At 55.9% G+C, this 27,564-nt stretch overlaps 1 protein-coding gene and 2 pseudogenes across 1 annotated transcript; 2 read left to right on the top strand and 1 right to left on the bottom strand.

Annotated features, from left to right (window-relative positions):
* The first annotated feature begins 1,836 nt into the window (after nucleotides 1-1,836).
* LOC138733814 (antigen WC1.1-like) lies at nucleotides 1,837-9,911 on the top strand (annotated as a pseudogene).
* Nucleotides 9,912-17,485: 7,574 nt separating this feature from the next.
* LOC138733813 (acrosin-like) lies at nucleotides 17,486-19,589 on the bottom strand. Its single transcript, XM_069881299.1, has 6 exons — nucleotides 19,519-19,589; nucleotides 19,087-19,284; nucleotides 18,492-18,757; nucleotides 18,078-18,223; nucleotides 17,630-17,866; nucleotides 17,486-17,587 (listed from the first exon to the last, which is right to left on the bottom strand). The coding sequence occupies exons 1-6, from the start codon at nucleotides 19,587-19,589 to the stop codon at nucleotides 17,486-17,488; spliced, it is 1,020 nt and encodes a 339-aa protein (XP_069737400.1).
* A 5,221-nt stretch (nucleotides 19,590-24,810) lies between these two features.
* Nucleotides 24,811-26,848, top strand: LOC138733812 (alpha-2,8-sialyltransferase 8E-like; annotated as a pseudogene).
* Nucleotides 26,849-27,564: the final 716 nt, after the last annotated feature.

Below are 27,564 nucleotides of genomic sequence, written 5' to 3'. Positions count from 1 at the left end.
ATGAAGAAAAGCTTCACCATCTCTGAAACCATCCTTGAAGCACTCCCAGGCGAATCCTACAGTGTCTGCTGTCTCCACACCAACGAGCCTGGAGACCACTCGTCACATGCTTGAGGCCTCCAAACCCCATCTTGGGAGGTCTCTGGGCACTCTCCAGGGTGTTTGCATATGAAATCATAGTGGTCACAGGCCAAGAAAGACTTTTTACCAAGGTCTGTAGTGGCAGGACAAGGGGCAATGGCTTTGAACTGGAAGAGGGGAGATTTAGACTGGATGTAAGGAAGAAATATTTTACAATGAGGGTGACAGCAGGAGGGTGTGAGGTCTCGTCACTGATGCTCCCCACGGCCGTGGGGTCAGTGCAGAGCAGCTGTGTCCATCAGAGGGGATCCTGGTAACAGGAGCTGCCCAGCACGGTGCCTGTGTAGCCGAAGGAGCAGCCCTTCAGGCAGTCGGGGTTGGTGGCTCAGGGGCTTCGCGGGGCTGTGCCAGTCTTGGTGCCAGGAGGAAACCAGAAACTTCCTGCCTGGGTGCTGCGGGGGAAGCGCGGCGAGCGCTGCGAGGCCACGGGGGCTGTGGTTTGTGCACCTGCAGGCTCCAGCTCCCGATCTGCCCGCGGGGAATAACGGCCCCTGGGTGACAATCTGAGAAGCAGGGACATGGCTGAGCCTTGGGGCAGGACAGCTGCTGCCAGGGCAGGGACAGGTCCCATATCCAGCTCCTGCCAGGGCCCAGCGTGGGGCTCTGTGGGGAGGGATGAGCAAGCCAGCACCCCTGGGAGGGAGCTCTGCCCCTGGTCGAGGCCTTTTCCCAGGAGCTGCTCCCAGCACAGTGGGGCTGGGCCAGTGACAGGGGCTGATTCCTCTCCATTCAGACACAGACCCCGTCCTAACCCAGCTCCACGGCTCCCACAGCTCAGGTGCAGCTGGATACGCGCCTCTTGGGTGCTTGGATGGGCCCAGTGTAGGAGAGGCTCTGTGTGCCCAGTTCCCACCCCAGGGTCCAAGGGGCGACAGGACCATTTCCCCACACACAGCTTGTCCCATGCCAATCCCCCACCGCAGCAACCGTGACGTGTGTGTCCCTCATATATGGTCATGAACGGCACTGGAGGAGTTCATTGGAGGGCTGGGCTGCCTTGGAGGGGAGATCGCTCCCGATAATGTCTAAAAAGGTGCTGCTGCTCTGATTGGCTCCTCCTGAAGCTGGGTCGGCATCTGCAGATCCATCACCCCGTTAACTTCCCCACGAGTCCCCAGGAGCCGTGATAAGGAGTGGGGTCCAGCAGGGTGGTGCCAGCAGAGCAGGAGGCTCAGGATGGGGATGAAGGGGCTCCTGTCCCCTCGGGTGCTGTGGCTGCTGCTCTGGGTGCAGTCATGCAGGGGTGAGTGCCGGGTCCCTTGTCCCACAGCCTGGGCCCAGCGGTCACCAGTGCAGCCACTGGGAAACCTCTGGGAATGGGGTTTCTTTGCAGGTGATGCTGAGAAAAGGTGCAGAAGGTGCTCAGGTCGATAGATCCCCTGCCTTTCCCCATGCCTTTGGGTGGGAGAGGGGGCTGTAGGCTTGGGGCACAGGGCTGCACAGGGGCTCTGGGCTGCTCAGGCTGGGTGCAGTGAATGAGCAGGCATGGGCAGAAGGCAACTGAGGTGGGAGGAGGTCTGAGGCTGTAGGTCAGCAGCCTTGCTGCTGGGCAGTCTCAGCGTTTTCCAATGCATGGGGCAGGAAGGATGCATACACTGCTTTGGATATGACCCAGAGCATGAAGGGCTCCGTCCCGCATGACCTCTCCAGACCTGCTGTGTGGGGCTTGGTTCTCTACTGACCCATCCCGTGTTGATGTTTGAAGGGGCCGTGGACTTGAGGCTGGAGAACGGCGGCGGGCGCTGTGCTGGGAGAGTGGAGATGAAAGAGCAGGGCCAGTGGGGAACCGTGTGTGGTTTGTTATGGGACATGGATGATGCTGCAGTGGTTTGTAAGCAGCTGGGCTGTGGATCTGCTCTAGAAGCTCATGACAAAGCACACTTTGGGCCAGGATCTGGCCCCATTTGGCAGTTTGGTGTTGTCTGTGATGGAACCGAGTCTGCCCTGTCTGACTGCACAAACTTGGAATGGGTTCAGGACTACTGTGATCACAGCTGGGATGCCGGAGTGACATGTTCAGGTACAGTGCAAGCCCATTTCCCACCACTGTGGTTGGGATGGGGGAAGGGGCCTGGCTGTGCCCTCAGGGAAAGAAGGAGGTACTGGGGACTGGCCACCTCATTCCTCTTCCAGGATCACCTCCTGAAAGCAGCCCACATGGAAACATTCCTGTGACAGCAGCACTTCCCTGCCCAGCCTCTCCTGCCTACCCCAGCCCCTGGCTGCCCTGGGCACAGGGATCTGCCAGCCCTTGCTGGCTCTCCTCGGTGCCTGTCCCTGCTCTGGGAGCTTGAGTCAGCCCAGTGCTGCTCCTCTGCCTGCTCTCCTTCACCCAGATGCTGGCAAGGGCTCTGCTGAGGACCCTCCCTAGGCTGGGAATGGAGCTGGGGGCTGGTGGGGACAGTAACCACGGGTGCCCACGTACCACATCTGTGCCCTGGTACACATCCCAGCTAAGAGCAGGTCCCCAACCTGGGGGATGAGGGGCATTGCTGGTGGCTCCAAGGAGTTCCTCAGCCTAGACGTGAGCTCGGTGGAGCAGACCAGGCTGCAGCAGCCAGCAGCACCCGGGACCATCTCCTTAGCCTCGAGTCCCATGGGTGCTGCAATGCTGGGGCCAGAGCAACCAGTTTTTCTGGGCAGTGCCTGTAGCTGGGTGTGGGACAGGAGTGAGCCCACAAGTCCTGCGGTTGTGTCTGGGGAATGGCAGAGGGTCCTGGGTGTGTTTGTGCCATCAGCACCTACTGGGAGATGCTGGGACCCTGTGGGTCTCTCTGTCTGCAAGCTGCCCCAAAGAAGAGGTGGGAACTTGGGTGTGTGACTGTCATGAGGAGCTGGGAACTCGCAGAGGGTTTTGTTTCTCCAGGCTTCGTCCGGCTGGTTGGAGGGGACAGTCCCTGCTCAGGATACGTGGAGATCCATGATGAGGACCAGTGGAAAACTGTTTGTGACTCGGGCTTTGGTCCTGAAGCTGCTGTGGTTTGCAGGGACTTGCAGTGCGGTGCAGCCCTGTCTGTCCATGGGGTAGCTCACGTTGGAGAAGGCATTGGTGCCCTTTGGGACAGAGAGCTGCAGTGCGTGGGGAATGAATCCCACCTCGCCTTCTGCCCCAGGGGATCCTCTAGGGGCCAGCCCTGCCCCCAGGGCAGCGCTGTCAGGGTCACCTGCACACGTAAGGGCTCAGCGTGGGGTGTTGTTCTGCCGGGCTGGGCTGGGGGTGGGAGCAGGGCAGGGGCCATGCAGAGACAGGGTTGAGGACAGAAGGGGGACGTGGGTGTCTGCAGTCAGGAGGAGAAAGGCCAGCTGTCCATTTGGTCTCTCCTCCAGCTGCCAAGGGAGAAGAAGCACAAGTCAGGCCCAATAATGCTTCTGTGTCCATGGATTCACAGGGTTCAGGCTGGTGAATGGCAGCACAGTGTGTGATGGGAGGGTGGAGGTCCAGGTACATGAGACCTGGGGCACCCTCTGTGCCTCCCATTGGGATCTCTCCGACGCCCACGTTCTCTGTCGTCACCTCAACTGCGGCTTTGCTGAGTCCCTTCCCAGAGGAGGGCATTTTGGAGGAGGAACCAGCCCCATCTGGAGAGACTCGTTCCACTGTGATGGGACTGAAGCCCACCTGGGAGAGTGTCCAGTGACTGCCCTGGGGGCCTCACCATGCTCCCATGAGAACATCGCTGCTGTCATTTGCTCAGGTGAGGGCTGGGAAACAACTCTGTTGATTCCATTTGCCATTGGGTGCGTCACGGACACCCAAAGCACGGACTTCATGGCAGCATCAGGGTCAATTTCTGCCTGGAGAAAGCCTGTCTCCACCAGGAGTGATTTGGAGAGCTTTGTCTGCTCACATTGACTGCTCTCATGTGGGAGAGCTGAGGGCTGAGAGGGTCCAGGTGTCTCTGCCTCTGGGGTAGTAGCTCAAGCTCTGGGGCTACCACCAGGCCTGGGCTTCCCCGTGCTTCTGCTGTGGGACTGACTCAGGATGGGGCTGTGGGTTCAGCTCCACCACTTCATCTGCCAAAAGTCCTGTCCCAGACCACAGGAGCCTCATGGAGCCCAAAGCCAAACTTTAGGGCTGCCCGTGTGTCCCCAGCAGCAGCCCCAGGTGGGAACTGCAGGTCTGGGCTTTGACCTTGCTTCTGGGGCTTCTGCCCAGCATGAATCCCAAATGTTTCCTTGTTGCTTGGATACCCTGCATTGCTGTGCTCCCTCACAGGTACACAGGCTCCCCAGTTCCCAGGGGTGCAGAAGGGCAGAGGTGTGGGCTCTGCCCTGGGTTGCCCCCATGCCAGCACTGAGTCAGAATCAGAGAATGGTTTTTACTGGAAAGGACCATCCCATTCCAACTCCCTGCCATGGGCAGGGACACCTTCCACTGGGTCAGATTTCTCAAAACCTCATCCAACCTGGTCTTGAAGACCTCAAGGCTGGGCGCTCTTCCTGGCGCTGCCGTTCCTTCAGCTGTTGTATGCACGGCTGCATCCTGTTCTGGGAGCTGCCCCATTGGCCTCAGCAGGGACTGGCCGGGTGGCTCTGCTGCACCAAGAGCAAAGAGATTCTCTCCTAGCAAGGCTCAGGGACCTGGACCCCAACCCATGGAAACCTGCCCCTGGAGCTCCCCATGGAGGGCTGAGGGTGGGCAGGTGCGCTTCAGGGCACCCTGAGGGTTCCAGAGCCCTACAGAAGGGCTGCAGGTTTCTGGTCTCTCTGTTGCTTCTGAGGCCATTGCTCCTCTCCCCAGGCCCACCCAGCTCCGCATCCCTGCGGCTGGTGGGTGGAGAGAGCCGCTGCGACGGGCAAGTGGAGATCTTCCAGCATGGAATGTGGGGCAGAGTCCTGGATGACCAGTGGGATGAGCAGGAGGCCAGCGTGGTGTGCCGGCAGCTGCAGTGTGGAGAGGCAGAGAGAGCCTACAACCCTCTGAAGCTGGAGAAGGGGACGGGTCTCGTGGGGCTGCGAGGGGTGCAGTGCGCAGGGCACGAGGCCAACCTGACCCTCTGCAACACCTCGGTGCCTGAGAGCACGCTGGCAGCAGGGGTCGCAGAGGATGTGGGGGTTGTTTGCCGGGGTAAGTTCCCTGAAGGCCCCGCCACCTCAGGACTGGGTGTCACCAGCCCCTGGTGGCAGCTGGGGTTCCTTCCTGCTGCAGGGAGCCAGCGGGTGCGGTTGGCAAATGGGCAAGGGCGCTGCGCCAGGAGAGTGGAGATCTACCACCAGGGCAGCTGGGGCACCATCTGCGATGACGGCTGGGACCTGCCTGATGCCACCGTCGTGTGCCGCCAGCTGGGCTGCGGGGGAGCGGTGGAGGCGCCTGGTTCTGCTCGGTTTGGGGAAGGCTCCGGGCAGATCTGGCTGGACGGCGTGAACTGCTCCGGGGCTGAAGGAGCTCTCTGGGACTGCCCACCAGGGGTCTGGGGGCAGCACGACTGCGGGCACAAAGAGGATGTAGGAGTCAAATGCTCAGGTTGGTGCCAGGAGCTGGGGAGGACTCAGGGCCATGGAAGCAGGGACAAGGGGAGAGCAGGCAATGGCTGAGGCTGTTCCTGGCCACCTCTGAGCCCCTGCCCAAGATCATCGCAGAAAAGCCATGCACAGGTCCCCTCAGTCCCACCAGGGCTCCCTGGAGAGCTCAACTTCTTCCGAGGGTTAGCAAGGAGGGCAGGGGTGTCTGTCCATCCCAGAACTTTCTGTATCCATGAGTGCAAGGTGGACCTAGAATCATGGAATGATTTGGGTTTGAAGGGACTTCAAACCCATCCAGTTCAAACCCCCCCTGCCATAGGCAGGGACACCTCCCACTGGATCAGGTTCTCCAAGCCCCATCCAAGCTGGCCTTGAACATCTCCAGGCATGAGGCCGCCACCATTTCTCTGGACAACCTGGGCCAGAGCCTTTGCACCCTCACAGCAAAACATTTCCTCCTAAAATGTCATCTCAATCTTCCCTCTTTCAGATGAAATCCATTGCCCCTTGTCCCATCCCTGACCTCCCTGATCAAGAGCCCCTCCCCAGCTTTCCTGGAGCCCCTTTCAGTATCGGAAGCTGTGCTGAGGTCTCCTCAGACTTGCTGATCTTGTCTTTGCCTGGCTGAGGGCCTGGGGGTGCTGGGACATCCTTGCTCCCACCACCCAAACCAGCTAGATATCCTTTGGACTTCTCCTCCCAGAGTTTGTAGCCCTAAGGCTGGAGAACAGCACCGGCTGCTCCAGGCGCCTGCAGGTTCTCTATAATGGGATGTGGGGCAGCTTCTGCTCCAACTCGATGACTCCCAAAGCAGTGTCCCTGGCATGCAAGGAGCTGGGCTGTGGAGACAGAGGGTTCCTTGAGACACAAGGGACCTCTGGCACAGTGTCTGGCGTCACCTGGCTGGATCGCGTGGAGTGTGGGGAGAGAAACAGCTCCTTCTGGCAGTGCCCCTCCAGCCCCTGGGACCCACAGTCATGCAACGACCTGCTAGACGAGACCCACATCTCCTGCAATGGTAATTCTGAGCTTCCCAGTCACCAACCTCTCCCCAGCTCCTGTTCCTTCTCCAGCACAGAGACAGAGGTTTGTCTTTCCATGCCAGATCCTTCTGCTGCTGGGGCAGAAGGTGGGGTTTGAGCTCTCAGAGCCCCACATGCCGCCCAGCAGCTGCCAGCCCAATTCACAGCAGAGCCTGGGGACTCTGAGGAGCACCGTCCATGGGAGCCTTCTGCTGCTCTGAGAACCAGGGTCCCTTTGGGGCTGGGCAGTTGGGGTCCCTCCCAGTGCCCTGTGTGTCCTCTGAGTGTCCCAGGCTCAGCTGCTGCCGTGAGGGAGGTGGCACAGGGAGGCAGAAGCAGAGCTCAGCCCCACGCTCTGCTGCCCCCACTGCAGAAGCCTCTTCCCTGCTGCGTTTCCTTCTGCAGGGACGGAGCCAGAAGTGCCCCCAGCCCTGGGGACCGAGTGTCCAAGCTCCACCAGCTGCACAGATAGCGGCTCCTCTCCACCCCTCTTGCCCGGCCAGGCTCTGCCTGCTGTCCCACTGCCCACGGAGGTCTCTGCCTTCTCCAGACAAGGAGAAGATCCGCGCCATAGGCGGCAAGAATAGATGCTCGGGCAGAGTGGAGGTGTGGCACCGCGGCTCCTGGGGGACGGTGTGTGATGACTCCTGGGACATGCGGGACGCTGAGGTGGCGTGCAGGCAGCTGGGCTGCGGCCCCGCGGTGTCTGCCCTGGGCGAGGCGGCGTTTGGGGAGGGCTCAGGCCCCATCTGGCTGGAGCGGGTGGAGTGCCAGGGGACAGAGCTGTCTCTGCAGGACTGCTGGGCCCAGGCTGGGGACAGGGGGCTCTGCCGGCACAAGGAGGACGCGGCTGTGAACTGCTCGGGTGAGTGGAGGGTCTGAGAGCCCCTCCTGGGTATTGGCAAGGAGCCGGGGCTTGGTCCCCGCGTGGCTCCAGAGCTCCTGAGAGCAAGGCCATCCCTGCAGAGTGTGGGACCCCAGTGCCAAGAGTGGAATACAATCATGGAATGGATTGGGGTGGAAGTAAATTTCAAGCCCATCCAGTTCCACCCTGTGCAATGGGCAGGAACATTTCACACTGGATCAGGTTGCTCAAAGCCCCATCCAGCCTGGCCTTGAACACCTCCAGGGATGAGGCACCCATGACTTCTTGGGATGTCCTTCAGACTCCATGGCTTTGGGATTTCCTTCAGACTCTTTGGGGTGGGATGTGCTTCAGATTCTGCCTGTGGGTCCCTGCCACCTCCAGGGGCAACTCCTGGGCTGCCTGTGCCACTCTGCCCATGGCCCAGAGCAGCCCCCTGGGCTCCATCCCAGTGCCCCTGCCCAGCCCGGCAGGAGGGGCGATGCGGGTGGGATGGGGCAGGGATAGATGGGGAAACACACACGCACACACACACAGTGTGTCAGAAAGAAGCTCCCTGGTGCTTGCACACCCACCCTCTCAGCCCAGCTCTCCTTCTTATCCCTTGCAGCTGCATCCACCACAGCAGCACCGCCCCCCCGAGCAGGTAACCTGTCCTCCCCGCTGCGCTGGGGCTGCCCGGGGCTGTGCTGGGACCCACCGCCGGGGGAAGGTGCTCCTGGCCAGGGTGTGAAACTCCCCAAAAGAGGCACCGGGTTATGGGTGAGGTTGGGGACAGCTGTCATTTACCCGGCAGGGTGGGAGATCCCCATCCTCAGCCCCTGGGTTCTCCACCCCCCTTTTAATGGGGGTTGGGAGCCATGTGTCTCAGCCTCACCTCTCCCAGCCCTGGTGCTGCCCTTTCTGGTTTCTTGCCCCTGCAGATCCCACCCGGGCCCTCCTGAGCAGCACTGGGAGAGTCTCCTTGCCCGTCATCATCTGCATCATCCTGGGAGCCCTGCTCTGCCTGCTCCTGGCCCTCCTGGCCGGGCAAGTGTGAAGCGCCAGGGCTGAGCGCAGAGGTGGGTCCTTCCCCACGGCCCCGAGGGAAGGGGCCTCCTAGCCAGGCCAGAGGGGCTGTGGATGTCAGCGAGGGGCGAGGGCAGAGCTGTGGGGACAAGAGTGTGTGCTGCCTGCTGCCCCACGCACTGCCCCATCCCCTGCCTGGCCATGGGCCACCAGCAGCCAGGGACAGAGAGTCCAGACAGGGACGGGGCAAGGAGAGAAACAGCAGAGCTGGGCTGGGGGAGACAGGATCAGAGGGGAGACGGCTGAGAATGAGCACGGGCAGAGCTCAGGGCAGCCCTGGAGGGGCTCTGGGTCAGGGGCGCTGCCAGGAGGAGTGGGGGGCAGCAGGGTCCATCCCTAGGTTTCAGATCCCAGGGCTGTTCCCCTATCCAGCCCTGACCTCCCCACAGCAGAGCATGGACCGTGCTATGGATCTGTGGGGCAGAGAGGGGACAGTGACAAGGGGAGAGGAAAGGCAGGAGCTGCTCCCAGCTCAGCACCAGGACCTGATCCAGGGGCAGAGGGGCACAGGGGCTGTCTCTGAGGGACGGTGTGAGGGTGTCGCTGCCCTAGAACATCTCCGTGGGGGCATGTACCCTCCCTGAGAGGGTGCAGTGGTGCCCAGACAGCACAGTGGGGCTGTTGGGTGGGGACAGCCCTGGGCTGTCCCAGGGAATGGGGCTGGGGAGCAAAGCAGGGTCCTGTCCCCTCTCTGTGTATCTACAAAACAGCCCTGCTCTGTCTGCAGGCTCTGAGAGAGCGTGGGAGCCCTTCTCTGAGGCCGTGTACGAGGAGATCGGGAACAGCCCAGCATGGGAGAAGCATTCGAGGTTCAGTGGTTCAGGTGGGTGTGCGTCCCTCACAGGGGGCACATTTGGAGGGCTCTCTCCCCAGTCCCACCCAGGGCTGACCCACTGCAGCCCCTGACCCATGGTCCCTGCCATGCTGGTGCTGTGGGGTGTGTGGGGAGAGCAGCCAGGCCCTGGGCCTGGGAGAGGAGCTTCCTCCCCACAAGTCCTGCCCGCCCCAGCCAGGGTCGGTTCCTCTCTCCCGGCCCCTGCATCCACTGGGACACCCGAGGGCTGAGGGAAGGGGCTGTCCTGGAGCAGCTCTGGGAGCCCCTCGGGGAGCCCTGAGCTCTTCTCCACACACAGCCCTGGTGCTGTGCGTCCCCTGTCCCCAGCAGCGCTGACCACAAGCCGGCTCAGCAGAGCACGCCTCCCTCAGCCCCGCTGCGCTTCTCCCCAGGCTCCCATTCCGAGGGGTCCCTCACCGAGCGGCACCCCGGGAAAAGCAAGGAGGAGGATGGTCTGGGGTCAGTGTCAGGTACTGAAGAGCAGGAAGGGGTTGATCTCTCCTACCTGCAGATGTGAAGAACAGTGGTGTTGCTGAGGTTCGCTATCAGAGCTGGAGAGGACATGGTGGGGTCTCCTGTGGTGCTGCCAACACCAGTGTCTGAGGCCCACGTCCCTGCTCATCCTTCTGTCCTCTGCTCTGCAGGACACGGTTCCTCCCTGTCACCAACTCCCTTCTCCTTTCAGAGACCCCTGTCTCGCCTGCAGCTGACCCGGCAGATGGTTATGATGATGCCAGGGAGGTTCCTGACCCTGGGCAAGACCCTGTGTCAGGACAGGGAGGCTGGGAGATGCCTGGGGCACCAGAAAAGGGAGAAGGACCCAGGCATACACCTGGAGGTGAGAGGGAAAGAGAGCACTGCTGGTTGATTGGTTTCATCCTGGTGCCAGATGAATCGCTGAAAGCCCAAAATCCTGTGGTGGGGAAGGTGCTCTGGAGTTTTTTTTGGGACCAGGGGTGGGAGAGGGAGTGGAACATCTGAGGGCCAGGGAGCAGAGAGAGGAAGGTGATGCACAGCCCAGGAGGGTAACCTCGTGGGATGAGCACGCCATGGTCTTGCTGCTTGCAGGGGCAAACCTGCACTCCCAGAGTAGCGCTGGGGCCCCTGGAGCTGAGGGAGATGCCTGCTGTCCATCTCCAGAGAGCACGGGCTATGATGCTGCTGAAGAAATGTCCCTGGCCTATCCCCCTGAGGACACACAGACTGGGACCCAGGAGCTCAGTGCTCAGCAGTTCCTGAGCCCCAGGCCAGCAGAGCCCATCCCTGCGGTTGGACTGGGGGCAGCTAGGAGGGAGGAGAGGATTGTGCAGCTGGGAGAGCCATGAGCACCAGGAACCCTCTCCCTTTGTCCACGACAGCAGGAACAACTGGGCTCTATTTTTACTCCTGTTTCACCCTGTATATGTGCGTTTGGTGTCATTAAAATCCTTTGGGTGCCATCAGAGCAATTTCTGGCCTGGCCAGGGTCAGGGTGTCTCCCTGAGCTGGCTGCAGTGAGCAGAACGCAAGTACACAGTGGCGGGGCATGGAAACAGCTTGGAAACAGCAGCCTCAGAGCTGTAGGGCTGCAAGAGCCCCTGCTCCCTGAATTCCTGATGGCAGAGATATTTCCAGCTGCAGTTTCCAGCAAAACTGTCTCTCTGCACATCCCCATGCTGCACCCCAGCAGCAGTTCCCACCTCCTGACCTGGGACTCCCCACGGCTCAGAGGTTCTGACAGAGCTGCTGAGCGGGGGTGAACCCTGGGCCGTGGCCCCGTACAAGCCAGCCCCAAGGTGGCCATGGTGCCCTGGACGCCCTGGCCAGCCCCAGGGGGATCACAGCCATGGATCACCTCCCCCAGGGGTCAGGAGGCAGCTCTGCTCCCACTGCCCTGGCTCGGGGTACAGAGCAGTTGCTGGGGCTCACTGCGCTGGGGTTGCCCCTTTGCTGTCTCTGCCAGGGCCTTGGTCTCCGTGGCCTGTTCCTGCTGCTCTGGGCCCTCACAGACCCTGAGATCTCCTGTCACAGCCCCAGAGCCACTTCCTAGCTGGTCAGGGGCTGTAGGCCCCCCCAGCAGCCCTGGGGCCCCCTCCTCCTGCTGGGCTCCAGCCCCACCCCATTCCCTGCTGGCAGCTCCTCCACCCCTGGGGTGACCCTGGGGAGGCCTGGGGGCAGCCCAGGCTCACAGACCCCTCTGCCCTGATCCCAAAAGCTTTCCTGCTGGCAGTCCCTGGTCCTAGAGCAGCCTCTCTGCCCCCAGCCCCGTGCCCGTGTCTCCCTGTGGAGGTGCAGGACTGCACCCTGCCCTGGTGGGAGTTTCCCAGCCGGTGGAGTCTGTGTTTCCAGTGCCCACATGTGTCAATAACCCCTTTGGAGGCCTCACCCTGTTCCCACTGGCATGGGGTGGATGGAGACAGCAGATCTCTCAGGAACAAGTGGGTGCTGCCCCACCAGTCCCACCTCCACAATGCTCTGCCTGACTCAGAAGCACCAGATTCCCTGCCGAGGCTCTGCTCAAGCTAGCAGTGATGGCAGAAGGAAAGGAACCTGGAGACTGGGTCACAGGAGGAAACTTTGCTCCCCTAGATTGGGAGCCCAGCAGAGCTGGAGAGGACCAGTGCTCTGCTCCAGCTTGTGCCTGCATGAGGCCGGGGACTCAGGGAAGAAGCACCCTTGGTGCTGCCAGGGATGAAACCCAGGCCTTCCCACACGCAGAGCAGGCTCTCTACCCCTGAGCTCCATCCCTGTGGCATGGGCCTGCAGGAGAGACGCTCTTGTCCCGTGACCTGGCTGTGAGAACCCCAGTCCTTCTGCCCCCTGGGTGCCCAGGGAGTGCTGCAGGAAGCAGTGATTGAGCCCTTGGAGCTGAGGGGAGCCAGGAAAGCCTCTCCCTTGAAGCTGATCCTGGCCCAGGGCTGTGCTGCAGAGCACGGCCCCTCAACATCTCTGCAGGCAATGGCGCAGGAGGAGGCTCTTCCTGCAGGCGCTTCGGTGCTCTGGCCCGCGCTGGGGCCAAGGCAGAGCTGAAAACTCCTGAGCCTCCTCTGCCACACAGGGCCCTCAGTGCCAGAGCTGTCCTCAACTCCACAGCAGGCACAGAGCAACAGGGAGGGGGCAATGCCCCAGCTGTTATGGCCCCCAGGGTGCGTGAGGGAGGGGAGCAGAAACCACACCTCATCCAAGCATTGGTCCCCCTGCCTCCCTTGTCCCCCAGCACCTCTGGAGGTGTGGGTCCCCAAAAATGAGGGGTTCAGGATACCCCTAAAATAGGGACATCTCCAAAATTGGAGGCTCCTACCCCCTAGCAACCCCCCAAAATTCACAGCATCCCCCCATCCACAAAATATCCCACCTAGGGCAACATCAGGTTGGAAGAGGGGGGAGGACCTCAAAAATGAGGGTCAGGGCATGCTGAGAATGGGGCAACACCAAAATTTGGGGTACTTGGTTGCATTTGGGGGGGCAATTTTGATTTCCAAGCCCCTAGGAACTCCAAAATCGAGGCCAAACCACCCAAATCCCTCCCAAACTCCCAGGGGACCCATAAAGCCCCACCTCAGAGCCCTTAAAGCCCCTAGGGACCTAAAAATCTAGTCTAAATCCCCCCAAACCTGCAGGGGACTTCAAAAACTCCACCCCAGCCCTCTCTGACCCCTGAGCCTATAGGAATCCCAAAACAGCCCTATCCCCACACAGTGCCCCCAGATCTCCACAAAAATCCCAGGACACCTCAAAATCCAACCCCTACCTCCCCAAAGCTCCCGAGGACCCCAAAACCTACACACCAGCCCCTCACCAGTGGTCCAGCTGACCCCCTGGGAAACCCAAAACTCCACGCAAGCGTGCACAGTGCCAGGAAGGGGAAACGTGGAGGGCAAGAGATCTGGCGAGAGTTGAGGGGAGCTGTATGGACAGGCATCTGCAGGGGCTCACTGGATCAGTTTCATGCTGTATGGATTTGTGTACCCCCTCAAATCCCCACCAAAGCACCCCGTGGACCCCCAATTTCCACCCCCACCCCCCCTAAATCTCCCTCAAAGCACCCCAGAAACCCTGTTTCCCCCTCAAACCCCTTCAAATCCCCCTAAAGCCACCCTGGACCCCCAATTTCACCCTCTCACAGCCTCATCCAGTGCCTCCACTGCACTCTACTTCCCACCACATCCCTGGAGGTGTGGGGAAGGGAAGGTTTCTGTCTCCAGGGAGCTGATGCCCAGGGAGGAGCATGGAGGGGATTGGAAGTTATTGCAGCGGCGGGGGCAAAGGGAGCCAAGACAGCTGGAGACAGCGTGTGACTGAGCACTTGGCTGCCCCATTCCCAGAGGTGTTGAAGGCCAGGTGTGATGGGGCAACCTGATCCAGAGGGAGGTGTCTCTGCCCCTGGCAGGGGATTTGGAAATGGATGGTCCTTGAGGCCCCATCCAACCCAACCCATTTTATCATTCAATGTTCATAATTGTGCAGATCTCGCTCTCCCACACCTGGATGTAAGGGGAGCTCCAAACTGTCTCTGCTGTTCCCAAGGACGGTTGATCCCATCACAAGCAGCGCTGGCAGCGATAGCACGGGGAACACAGCAGCTCCTCTGTGCCCAAGGCTGCAGGACAAAGGGCCCCATCCTCAGGCTATGAACCAAGCACAGCCCAAGGCTGCCAGACGAGACAAAAAGATGGATGAGACAAAAAGATGTTTCTACTACCAACAGTGGAATATTTTGATATAAGGGAAGTTACCTCAAAGCCCCCTTCATGACCATTGCCTTCTTGCTGGATTATGGGTTCTTGAGACACACCTGGCCACATGATACCTTGTCCACCCAAGTTGATGGCAGGAAGGAACACCAGGGGAGGTTTAGGCTGGATATCAGGAGAAGGCCCCTTCACACTCAGGACATTCTACCATTCTTTATTTTTCCTACAAACAAACCAACACCTCTCTCCAAACAGCCTCAGCAATCACCTGAGACAATGCACACATCAAATAAAAATAGTTGTGGAAAAGAAACTTGTAGGGCATTTGAAAGGGACCTAACAGCCCCCCTCCCATTTTCCTCTCCTACTCCTTCTCTTTGGCTATGGCTGACCTGAAGAAGCAGTCTGGCATCTGGGCTGTTCCTCAGCAGCCTGGTCCATCTGCCTGGTTGTGCCATGGGAACGGAAAGGGCTTTTCTTTTTGAGGGTTGTCAGGAGACTGTTCCTTTTCAGGAAGACAGATAGTTCCATGTGTCCTTACTGAAGACGGACAGGGCACTTTTCCTTGGAGGACTCAGGGACCTCAGACTGGGAGGGGACTTCTGCCAGTTATTCCTGTAGATTGGAAATCTGTAAAGGAAAAGGAAAGTTGTTTCCTTGAGTCATGGAAGAGGCCAGAAGAGTCTCTGGGTAGGAAAGGAGTCACAGACTGCTCAGAGACCGAGGTTGTTATTGGGATGTGATTGAGCCCATGCATTCAATGGAAAGATCAAACCAACACCCAAGAATGCTTTACCCAATGCACTGTGAACAGCTCCACAATGCCTGGAGGATTCCCGCCTGGAAAAGGGGTTTCCTCCTCCTCATTTTCCAGCCTTCACCATTAGTTTACGACTCAGCCTTTCCCACAGCATCCATGCCCTTTGCATGCCAGCATCTGCTCAATGCTCCAAAAGTTTCACTGGGTGCTCAGGAAACCCCTGTCCTGATCAGGAGCCGTGCTGGGAGGGAGCAAGCCCTGCCCTGAGGATTTGCTTCCCAGGGCTCACTGGTGAGCTTCGCAGTTCCTCCACTCAGGCACCTAGAAGCATTTCCATGACACAATCCAACAGCTGTCAATTAATTTTTCTACAGTTCTAAGCCAATTCCACTCAGAATCACTGAGGTATCACAGAATCAGAGAATCACAGAATCAGCAGGTTGGAAATACCTCCAGGATCACCGAGTCCAACCATTCCTATCAAACAAGCCATCAACAACAGCCTTGAGGCTCCCACTCAGCCCATGTTTTGCCAAGAGATCTCTGAAAAAGATCTCTGAGAAGATCTCTGAAAGCTGGCCCAGTTCAAATTTTGCGTGTATGCTGGGGCAAACGGACAATATTAGCAGCAAGCATGGAGCAAACGGCTGTTGTTCTCATGCTTGCTGGCTTGTTGAGACCTTGAAATCTTGATTAAGACCCGTGGGTTAATAGGAGAGGAATGCACTAGGCGGAAAACATGAAGATAAGGGGCACATCTGCGGAAAACAGGGAGGTTGCACTCTGTCGCTGCACTGTGGGATTCTCACAAGTGGAAATTCACTGGGATAGCTGTTACTGGATACAGAGGCAATAGATAAGATTTGCATTCTCTAAATAAAGTTGATCTCAATTCTCACCCCCATCGACGAGGTCCATGCATTAATTGCTACATTGAAGTTTCTCTAGTCTAGAGAAAATGGACCTGGTTTGGAGCAGGGCTTTGCTGCTGCACAGCCAGAGGGACAGGGCATGGAATCTGCCTTCCCCCAGGGATATGATCAGAGAGTGGAGCTGGGTGTGCAGCCAGGGGTGCCCTGGGCTGTCCTTGAGAGCAGGGTCCCTGCCCCCAGGCTCTGTGTACCGGGGCAAGGACTCTGCTGCTGGCCATGGTGAGCACTCAGCCTGCCTGGGGAGCTTCCCCTGGCACTGTGGGGAGAAGTTGTGGGTGGGAGATGTAACTCTTGGTAGCAGAGGGTCCTTCTGCTGTCAACAGGGTGCTGAGTGTGCCGGGGCTGCTCACACCTACAGATCAGGACATTTCTAAGAGGATATTTCAAGGGGAAGATCAAAGCAGGGATTAAGTTAAAGGCCTTGTGAGGGATGTGGTGGTAGGAGGACGCCTGGGACAAAGCAGTAACAAGATGATAGGGTTTTCAGTTCCAGGTGATGTGAAGAGGGTGGTTAGCAGGACAGTCACATTAAACTTCCAGAGGGCAGACTTCGGACTGTTCAGAAGACTGGTTGGCGAAGTCCCACGGGAGACAGTCCTTAAGGGCAAGGGAGCCCATGAGGGCTGGGAGCTCTTCAAAAAGGAAATCCTAGCAGCTAAGGAGAATGCCATCTCCATGTTCTGGAAAAAGAGACAGTGGGGGAAAAGAACCAGCTTGCTTGAGTAGGGAGATCTTGAGAGACATCAAAAAGAAGAAGAAGGTCTATGAGCTTTGGAAGAAGGGACGGGTGTCTTGGGTGGACTACAGGGAGGAAGTGAGATCGTGCAGAGAAAAAATCAGGAGGGCTAAGGCCCAACTAGAAATCCGATTGGTAAAGTCTGTGAAAGATAATAAAAAATCTTTCTATAAATATATTAGGAGGACTAGGGAGAATATACAGTCCCTATTGGATGCAGAAGGAACAACAGTGACAGAGGATGAGGACAAGGCTGAGTCACTTAATGCCTTCTTTGCCTCAGTCTTTAGTTGTAAAGAAAGTCGTTCCGTCTGTGTACAAACCCAGGAGTTAGAGGAGCAGAATGAGGCTCCCATGATCCAAGAGGAGGTGGTCAGAGCCTTGCTAGCCCGACTAGACACCCACAAGTCTATGGGGCCAGACGGGATCCACCCAAGGGTTTTGAAAGAGCTGGCAGATGTGCCTGCCAACTCCCTTCCCATCATCTTCCAACTATTCCTGGAAGACTGGGGAAGTCCCACTGGACTGGAGGCTGATGTTGTGCCCGTCTACAAGAAGGGTCACAGGGAGGATCCAGGGAACTCCAGGCCTGTCAATCTGACCTCAGTGCCAGGGAAAGTCATGGAACAGGTGATCTTGAGAGCTACCATGAAGCACATGCAAGAGAGGAACTGAATCTTCTGCCCCACTGCATGGAGAAGCACTCCAGGTTCCAGTGTGATGTCTGGGAAGGATTCCATTTCCCACTATTACACGGGCTGAAGGAATCTTCCTGGATGGAGTTTTTTCAGACTTTGATATGGCAGCACTTTACAGCTTGTTGAGGTGGATTGCAAATTTAAAATAGCTGCTATCTAGTCATCAGTCGATTAACCATTTATTCATCCATTGATTAACAAAGCAATTCAGAGCTATTCAACAAGACTTGCTCTACCTAAATCTATAACCTAACTACAGATACCAAATGGGCAAGGTTGTCTGCTCTGCCCCTCAAGACTTTCCAGCCCACGGGTACTGCAGGAGCTCCCGCATCAATTTAAAGAATGCCACCAGCTTCTGGTACGGGAACGGAGAGGGCGTAGCATTGTCGGTCTGCGTTGGCTTCTGAAGGGTCACTGAGGTGAGCGCTGGCACCTCAGCTGGGGTTGGCACAGGCCTTTCTGCTGGCTGCACCTCAGCTGGGGTTGGCGCAGGCCTTTCTGCTGGCTGCAGCTCCGTCTGTTCCAGGATCCAGTTGAAGAAATGCCGAGTGGAGACGTAGACCCCCGACCGACGGACTCTGGCGCAGCCTCTGCCCCAGCTGGTCACTCCCACCAGCCAGAAGCGCTCAGCCCGTGGATCCCGACAGACGAGAGGACCGCCGCTGTCTCCCTGCAGCGGAGGAGAGAGGATGAAGGGGACGTTGGGGTCTCTGTGGGCACGAGGCCTGGCTCCTGCTCTCTCCCAGCAGCTCCAGAGCGGTGTTCCCTGCGCAGAAGGGCTCCGCTCCGGTGCTGGAGCCGTCGAGACCTGGTCTGGGAGGGGGGTTGGGGCGGCTGTGCCGGGGCTGCCTGCGCTGCTGGGTGTCGTCTCCCGCTCCTACCTGGCAGGTGTCGATGCCGCCCTGCGGATATCCTGCGCACAGGTTGTGCTGGTGGATGGCCCCGCGGTACCAGCCGCTGCCGTTGCAGATGTGGGTATCGATGAGGAGGACTTGAGCCTCCTGCAGCATGTCGTTTGATGCTAGAGCTGGGAGCACAATCAGGAAGGAAGTGTCAGCAGCGCGTTGCCGGTTCTCCTGCCTTGCTTGGGGGAGCTCCTTCCCTCGGGTTTGCCTTTGCCTCTGCAGAGGCATCTCAGCAGCGCGTCCCTCCCGTCTGGCCCTTGGGAAGGGGTCAGACCCGTCTCTCCCGAGGCAGATGTCCTCGCAGGCTGACGCTGCCTTTCACCTCTGCTTTTAGGAAGCCCAACCCATCTCTGCACCCGGGACGCGAGTACTTCTTTTTTTGGAGCTCACCTCCCTCGGCGGTGGCACCCCAACCGCCCACGTAGCAGGTGGTCAGCTGGGACACTTTGAGCGAGGGCTGGGGCACGCAGGCGAGCTGCACGTAGATGTTGCACTGGACGGGCTGGTCCAGTTCCAGCAAGGCGATGTCATTGCTCTGCGAGATGTTATTGTACTGATCGTGGACCAGGAGCCGCTTGATGTTGCGCACTTGCGCCTCGGGACCCAGGTGACTCAGCTGGGTGGCACCGGCCACCACACGCCATGCCTCAATGTTCCTGTGAGACAAAGGGAAAGAGGGTTTGGGGGAGTGGAGCCACGTGCTGCGGCAGCTCGGCTGTCGGCTGCCTTCTCCTTCCCAGGGGAGAGAGGGAAGCAGCGGTGCGGAGAGCGCGGCCGCCCGAGCGTGGCTCAGGCCCGAGAACCGTCGAGCTGGAGGCTGACAGGAGGTGGTGGCAGGAACCCAGCCTTCTCCTGAGCCGTCTCTCCGCTGGGCTGGGAGGGAGCGGGAGCACCGCGAGGAAACGGGGTGCCGGTCTGCCGCAGTGCTGCAGGCTGGGCGCCTGCCAGCGTGGCGGGGATGTCCCTGTTCCCTGGCGCTCCTGACCTGGCCTCGATGAAGTAGTGGGCAGCTGTGAGGACCCACTGTGGTCTGATGAGGGTCCCTCCGCAGACGTGCCCCGTGCCGGCTTGCCAGGGGCTCTGGATGCTGACGATCCAGGGCCAGGTGCCCGGCTGGGCATCTCTGCCCCCGACGACACGCGACTTGTCAGAATCGTAATCCATGGGCCGGTGTCCGCAGGTCCTGTGGAAACCAGAGGCTTGTGAGTGCCCTGCCGGGTGCCTCGCCACCGCTGGGGCTGAAGCTCGGCCGCCTTCCCTCGCGATGCGGCCAGGGAACGCCGTGGGGCGGGCGGGCATCCCCCCCTGCCTCAGCTTCAGCCCCGCAGAGGAGCTGTGCCAGCCCTGGGGAGCCATGTTGTGGCCACGAGGGACCAGCGGGCGTCCTGCAGGGATCCCCGCAGCCCGGGACACTCACTCGCAGGTGTCCCCCGTGCCCTGCACAGGCCGGCACAGGGCCAGCAGCACGAGGACGAGGAGGATGCACATGCTTCCAGCAAGACGTGGCACAGCGACAGGCGAGGGCTTCTTGCCACCAGGCAGCAGCCAACAGATGCCCGCGGGGCTGGCGCTGCCGGCGATGCCCTTGGCCACAGGATGAAGTCACAAAGACGTGGGTTGCAGGCACCCAGCACGGTGAGCTCGGGGCAGGGGGGCAACTTGGGACGTTCCAAGCAGAAGGGGAGGCAGGAGTTGGGGTCGGACGCCCCTGACAGACCCACCGAATGGTGGGTGACGGGGGGCAGCTGCCGCGATTGAGAGACGGGACAATACTTGATACAAGCAAAAAGTGTCAATTTTATTGTGTTCTTAAGACATATTTATACTAGCTACAAGAAGCGTGTCTCAAACCGATTGGTCCCCACACCAAACTAGGCAATCACAGATTGGTTAATACAAAGAAGCCTTTTTCAAACATGTACTTCCTTCAGTAACAACAATAGTTCCTCTTATCAAGGTAACTGTCTCGCAACCACAGACACCTGTGCTCATCCTCACATAGCCAGACTCTTTTGTTCCTTCTAAACAAAAGCCTTATCTCGCTCTTCCCAAGGCCTGCGGCGACAAGTTCCAGCACGTCCAGCACATCTTCCTTTATCAACTGGTCCCTGCTGGGGGTCTTCCTGAAGCTAGCAAAATCCTGTCCTACATCTCCCCCTTCCTGTTGCACAACAAGAATCTTCTTTATAGAACGCGCCATTAGTCCTTGCAGGCATTGTAATAAGCATGGCAAAAAGAGTAGCAAAAGAATATAGAACACCAAAACATACACAATCATTTTTACAACATTCTTTTGACCAACAGTTCTCATACCCATCTTGTTATCCACCCATTCTTTCGAGAATCGATCATCCATGGATATCTTTTAACTACCACCTATAAGATTAAGAGCATCCATAATGTTAAGTTCTCCTCATTCTTGTCGACTGCTTTTGTGTTTGGGGCTCAACAGTTGTCACGCAGCAATGCGGGCCTGATCCACCTCGCAGGTGCCCAAAGTGGTCCTGTATCTGTTAAAACACAAGCCTAACCTCGTCTCCATGTTAGTAGCTTATACAGACCTGTCCATTGTCCATAATAACTGTTTTTCAATAGCACTTTCACATTGTCTTATATTTGCTCTAATTTTGATGACATGGTTTGTATATGCTTCAACTTCAGCACAATTTGATCATCTCCTGCTAACCGCAAAAAATTTATTACATATCGCACCTTTATCAATCTGTTTTACAGTGTCTCTCCTGATTCCCCCCTTTTCTGTTTTGCTAACAATGTTTTTACTACTTGATGAGTACATTCAATAATGACATGACTTGGTAAATGGATATCAATACTTCCTGGATAATCTATTAGATCTATTTGTAAATTCAAAATATTTGCCATGCACTAATTAGTATATTCTTTTGTCATTGGGATATAAATAATTGTCGAGTCTTGGCCTAATAATTGAACACTTCTTTTTCTTCTCTCGGTGATTATCGTTGTAATCATTTCAAATCTAGTGACTATGGTTTTTGGGGGTTAGTGTGGCAAAATATCCACTCAATAATTCATAATGAAGCTTTTGAATTTTCCTCTATCATTGCCTCAATTATCCCTAAAGGTTGTCTGCACTAGGACCCAGTAGTTGCTGATGAGGGACATTGGAATGCAGAGTATTCTCACAACATTCCCCTAGAGAGATAACACCTTTAACTCCTCTGGACTTCTTAAAGGCTGAAAGAAAAAAAATTTAGAAAGGAAGGAGAAGGGGGGGGGCACTCACACACATATAGCTACATGTTTTGCTAGGTATTTTAAAACTTTTTCTTCTGAAGCCTTTCATCCAAAGATCCCCAGGTAAATCTACCTGTTTGCCGGCTTAGTGGACATTTGAGATTGAAAGGTCCCAGAGATATATTTTCAAAGTTAATCAAAGCCAATTTCTAAGTCTTACAAACGTTTGAAGTACTTCAAACATACACGCATATGCACACGACCACTCATTTCTCAGCTAGCTGAATACATTCATACAACATTGGTTATCACTATTGGATCCACAATTTTTCCACGCTACGGATATTTAATCTACACACGGTACCGGGAACATACAATACTTAAAATATGTAGATGCATTATCTAATAAGGCTTATATCGATTGTCTAACAAATATTTCACTTATGGTAGACTTTTGTAGTTTCTGCATTGATAGAATCAAGGACTGGTCAGTTGAACCACAGCCTCTGTCTCTTCATGGGTTACAACAGCTGAAAAACAAATCAGATGAGTGATTCTAGTGCCCTTTGATATAAAGTCAGAAGGCGTAGGCATCCAAACTATTACTTGCATCACTCTCGTAAAGTTGGCATCAGTCAATTCTGGTAAAACAAGCAATCTTTGTAACAGATGATCAAGCAATTAACAGTGCACTAAGTCCATCTTTGCATTCTTTAAGGCTAATTGTTTAAGCAACACTTATCTAGCGGCGATATTGTCTGCCTGCTTATTTAAGGCCTCTTGTAGTTTGTCTAGAAAAGTCATGTAATAAACGCCATTTTTCCAGATTTCTTTTTTATCACCAATACAGGTGCGTTCCAAGGACTATTAAATGGGACTGTATGCCCGTGATCTATTTGCTCCTTCACTAAGTTTTGCAATGTACCCAATTTTTCACTCGTTCATAATTCCAATGTCTATTCCCATTGCATTTAACACATCTCTCCCCCCACAAGATTAGTGGAACATGCACAACTAAGGGTTACACTACACTTCAACATAAGAGGCTGAGTTTGTAGACTAAGCCAAATGTATTTCAGGGATTCTTATGGACTCAAATCCTTGTGAGCCACGCTCTACAGAGTCAGCTTGGAATCCACCTGCTTTGAACAAAATTAGATACACTATCCAGCTATCTGTTGGTATTAATACTAGTGGAAATGGTGTTCATAACACTAGTGGAGACAGCATCCATATCCTTGCTTAAATTAATCCAGTACAGACTACATCAATAACCCCAGGTAAAACAAAGATTCCCAATCGAATTATTGACAATCATTCAAATTACAAGTTAGTAAAGCCACCCTCCAATGGTCCTTTTACATTCCGTGGTATTGTGTGAAGTGCAGACGATTGCAGCACTGCTGCGATGGTGGCGATCACATCTATCTCGGTGCTGCCTCTGGTTCTTGCTCTGAGGTGAGAGCTGCTGCTCGCTGCGGAGGCGTCTGTGTTGGTACGTGCCTCTGAACCATGCTTTGCTCCTGGTTTTCTGACAATACTGTCCCATTCTTATCCCATTTTGATTTACACCAACTGGTAAAATGTTTGCCCTTTCCACACCAAGGGCAGATTTTAGGCCCTCTCTCCTGGCGTTGCGTGTGGCAGTGTCTTTTAAAATGCTCTGCTTGATAGGTAAATGATCCTAGCTGTTGTTGTAGGTAATTGAGCCATTTCTTATCGTATCTCTTAACAGTCCCTTCTGCAATGCTGAAACTGCTCGGGTTTTTGCGGCAGCAGCAGGCGCCTCCCACACCCCAGCCCAGGGCAGAGGCCCCCCCGCGGCGAGCCGCTCCGCGGGAGCTGGAGGGCTGGGGGAGTGGCCGTCAGCCGAGTGGCTTGGTTCTCTTTTTACAGTTTTTTGGAGTCTCCTTTATCACTTCGTCACTAATTAGTTCCCAGTGCGGACCGCCGTGCCACACACGGATCAAAGCTTGCAATATTTCAATTTCTCCCCACTGCTGTGCCTCCCTCCTGAGTTGCACCCGTTGGTCTGAGGGACAGTGAGGGGGGCGATCGGGCTCCTTGTCGTTGTCTATCGGACCCGGATCAAAGGGATAGTCGGCCCTCCCGTTGAGGGGTGCAGAGGCAAGCGCAGCCAGTTTAGGGGGGTGGGGGGTTAGTACAGTTGTTGACGATCCTGCACTCGGCTCGAAATTATCGCTCTGCTTTTTTGAGCCGACATGCGCCTTTGACGCTTCAAAAACTTTCTGCCAGGGAGCCCTCAGCTTTTTCGCTCCTTTTTTTTTCTTTATCGTAGCATCCCACAGTTTCACCCCCACATCATCCCAAAGTTCCCGCGTAAAGATAGGGGATGCAGTTACGGTGGGTATTTTCGCCTGTACCCATTTAAGTATTACTTTAAGATCATGCCCAGAGATATTTTTCCCATGCTTTTGAAGAAGGGCTTTCATAAGTTCATATACATCTCTTTCAGGGGAAGAAGCCTGGTTCCCCATTTTCCCGTTTCCCACAGCTCACCTCTATGCTCCAGAGGGATTATTTACCGGCCGGTTCCTGCTTCCTTTCAGCAGCTCATTCAACGTTCTGTGGAACTCGTAGCATGCCACCAGATAGGTGGTTCTCTGACCCTTGGCAATCACGTCGGTATCACATCGGGGTCACCAATTTGCCGCGATTGAGAGACGGGACAATACTTGATACAAGCAAAAAGTGTCAATTTTATTGTGTTCTTAAGACATATTTATACTAGCTACAAGAAGCGTGTCTCAAACCGATTGGTCCCCACACCAAACTAGGCAATCACAGATTGGTTAATACAAAGAAGCCTTTTTCAAACATGTACTTCCTTCAGTAACAACAATAGTTCCTCTTATCAAGGTAACTGTCTCGCAACCACAGACACCTGTGCTCATCCTCACATAGCCAGACTCTTTTGTTCCTTCTAAACAAAAGCCTTATCTCGCTCTTCCCAAGGCCTGCGGCGACAAGTTCCAGCACGTCCAGCACATCCTCCTTTATCAACTTGTCCCTGCTGGGGGTCTTCCTGAAGCTAGCAAAATCCTGTCCTACAGGCAGCCGCCTCACAGGTGGCAGCGAGCAGGGAAATGCCACACACGGCGGCACGGCCTCTCTGGGAAGGGCGCTGCCACCCTGCTCCTGCAGCCGGGCCCCACCACGTCCTTCCCCCGGAGCATCCAGGACAGGGCTCCTACAGCTTCTCTGCTTAACACATTGCTGGTTTCAAAATGGATTTTTTGCAATGTGTGTTTTCAGTCTTACACTGCAATAAATCACAGCAATAAATGATGCGATGACTGCGTTCCTTTTCAGATCTAACTTTTCTTTAAAGATTGTGAGACACTGGGCTTGTGAGAATTAATTGAGAAGTTTTGCTGCAGCTGCTTTGTATGTTGAATTATCTCATCGTACAAAGCTGTCTTGTAAGATGTAGCTGGCTTAGGTGAGGAGATAACCTGAAGGGAGTGCCTGGATGTGGGTGGGTAATTGGGAAAAAAACCCCAAACCAAACAACATTGTTTGATTTACATGGTTCTTTGTCTGAAGTCCTGGGCTGCAGCGTGAGCAGCAGGGAGGGAGTGATCCGGCCCCTCCGTGCCTCTCTGGGAGACCTCGTCCGGAGCGCTGTGTCCAGTGCCGGAATCCTCAGCGAAAGGAGGAGATGGAGCTGTGGGAGCGAGGCCAGAGGAGGCCACGGAGATGATATGAGGGCTGGAGAACCTCCTGTACGAAGACAGGCTGGGAGAGATGGGGCTGTTCAGCCTGGGGAAGAGAAGGGAGACCTCAGAGCAGCTTCCAATAGGGGGAAGGTCTCCAGGAAAGCTGGAGAGGGGCTCCTTGTCAGGGAGGGCAGGGATAGGATGAGGGGGAATGATTTTCAGCTGAGAGAGGGTGAATTGAGGTTAGATCTTGGGGAGAAATGTTTTGCTGTGAGGGTGACGAGGCCCTGGCCCAGGTTGCCCTGAGCAGGGGTGGCTGCCCCATCCCTGGAGGGGCTCAAGGCCAGGTTGGATGGGGCTGGGAGCTCCTGATCCACTGGGAGGTGTCCCTGCCCATGGCAGGGGGTGGGACTGGATGGGCTTTGAGGTCTCTTCTGATCCAAACCATTTTGTGATTCCGTGATTTTATCAATGTCTACACTTTGTTCTTTATAGAAATCCCCATTTCAGGACCATCTCTACAAAACCTGTGCTGTGGTGGGAAATGCAGGAATCCTCAGGAACAGTAGCTGTGGCTCTCAAATTGACGGGTACCAGTTTGTAATCAGGTAATTGCTGCAAGCCCACCCAGGAGAGCTGTAGGAGACTGGCAGGAGGAGGGAGCTTTCATGGGAACAGGGTGAAGGTAGAGAATGTGGAGACAGGGGAAATGTTCTGAGTGGGGTTGAAGGTGCCGGGCTGGGGAAATGGTGGGGTGTACCTGAACTGAGTAGTGTCACGGGGGAATGGGTTAGCTCTCAGGAGATCACGGAGCATTATTCCTCATAGACTTCCTTTGTTTATCCCCTCAATCAGGTTTAACCTGCCATCTGCAGACTTCCCTGAGGATGTGGGCTGAAAGTCAAGCATTGTCACTGTGAATCCCAGTATCCTTCATACAGGGTAATAGGTGTGGAAACAAAAAGTGAGGAGAGGATTCATAACTTCCTTCTCCCCCGCATACTGTGTCCTTGAAGAGGCAATCTCTCTGGGTCCCAGAAAACAGATGGAACTTAGCTATGATGCAAAGTCTATCCAAAAAAAGGCTGTGGATGTCTACTGCCATGAGATGCTCCCCTCGGTGTGGAGGTGGACAGGGGAACACTGCAACTCTTGGGGTAGTCTGGGGCAAAGTTTGTTCAAGCCTTGGTTGTGGCTGACTATTTTAGCTCACTGCTAGGGGTTGATAGTATCTCCAGTCCCTTTGGACGATCTTAGAGGTCTTTTCCAACCTCAATGATTCCGTGATTCTATGATATTTCACTTCTCTGGGGTAAAGTGGCACAGGAAAGGCAGGAGGGTATGAGGGTGGGTTTGGCAGAGGGTGACCATCCCGCATCTCTTGCCTTACAGGTTTCACGGTCTGAATGGTCGGCGCCTGCCATTTGTGGAGGCAGCAGCTTCCTACGGAAAGACTTGGTTCTTCATCCCAGCTTTCTCCTACCCTGGCAACAGTGAGGTTTCTTACCGAGCACTCTATGCCTTACAGGACTCTCTGTCCCAGTCACACGTCTTCTTCTTCCATCCTCAGTACCTGAGTGCTCTAAGCAAGTACTGGCACGATCGTGGGTTTCACACCTATCGCCTGTCCTCAGGTTTCATGCTAGTGAACGCCGCTCTGGAGTTGTGTGAACACATTTCTCTCTGCGGCTTCTGGCCCTTCTCTTTGCACCCTGATGGCCGCGTCCTGCCCCATCATTACTATGACAACGTGCTTCCCAACTGCAGGATACACATCATGCCCAGAGAGTTCGCTTACTACGTGGATATGCACTTCGCGGGGTCCTTCGGCTGCACGTGGGGACGTGCTGAGGGGCCACGTCAAAAGGAAAGCAATGTGGCATCTGAAGCAGATGGTGTCTGCTGATGTTCTCATCCATTCCCGGATCTTCTGGGAAGAAAGCGCAGACCCAGATGCCAACCTAGAGTCTCTGGAGATGAAAAATATGCCTCCTTCCCTTTTCGACACTGTCCCACTAGAGGGTCACCACTAGAGGTGAGTGGGAGCTGCAAAGGTGCTCGCTGCTATACAACTTGCCTGAAGGCACAAATGCTACGCAAGATGATGTATTTTTCACCTCAGACTTGATGTGACCTGGAGACCCAATCTAAACTGGCTGTCGCCTGCTGGGAACATGCAGTATGGATGAGGGAAAGATGAGGAGATTAGCCTTAGGAAGCTGGGTGTGTAAGCACAGCCTCAGTGCATATTCAGATTCCCCTGATCATAGAGTCATGGAACAGTTTGGGTTGGAAGGGACCTTAAACCTGTCCAGTTCTGTCCCCTGCCACAGGCAGGGACACCTTCCATGGGATCAAGTTGCTCAAAGCCCCATCCGACCTGGCCTTGAACTGTTTGTGCTTGGGATTGCCCCAACCCCGGTGTAGGACCTTGCACCCGGCCTTGGTTGGTTCTGCACGCTCCCACCTGTGCTGCTCTCCCTGTGTCTCCTCTGCCGGGTTCTGCAGGCTCTGGGGCGTGGATGGGACAGGGAACCCGAGGACTCGAGCACAAACGCGGAGGCGTC

Source organism: Phaenicophaeus curvirostris, assembly GCF_032191515.1.
Source record: "Phaenicophaeus curvirostris isolate KB17595 chromosome W unlocalized genomic scaffold, BPBGC_Pcur_1.0 scaffold_35, whole genome shotgun sequence".
In the NCBI taxonomy this organism is placed as follows: Eukaryota; Metazoa; Chordata; class Aves; order Cuculiformes; family Cuculidae; genus Phaenicophaeus; species Phaenicophaeus curvirostris.
This window is presented reverse-complemented; position numbering and strand designations above follow the sequence as displayed.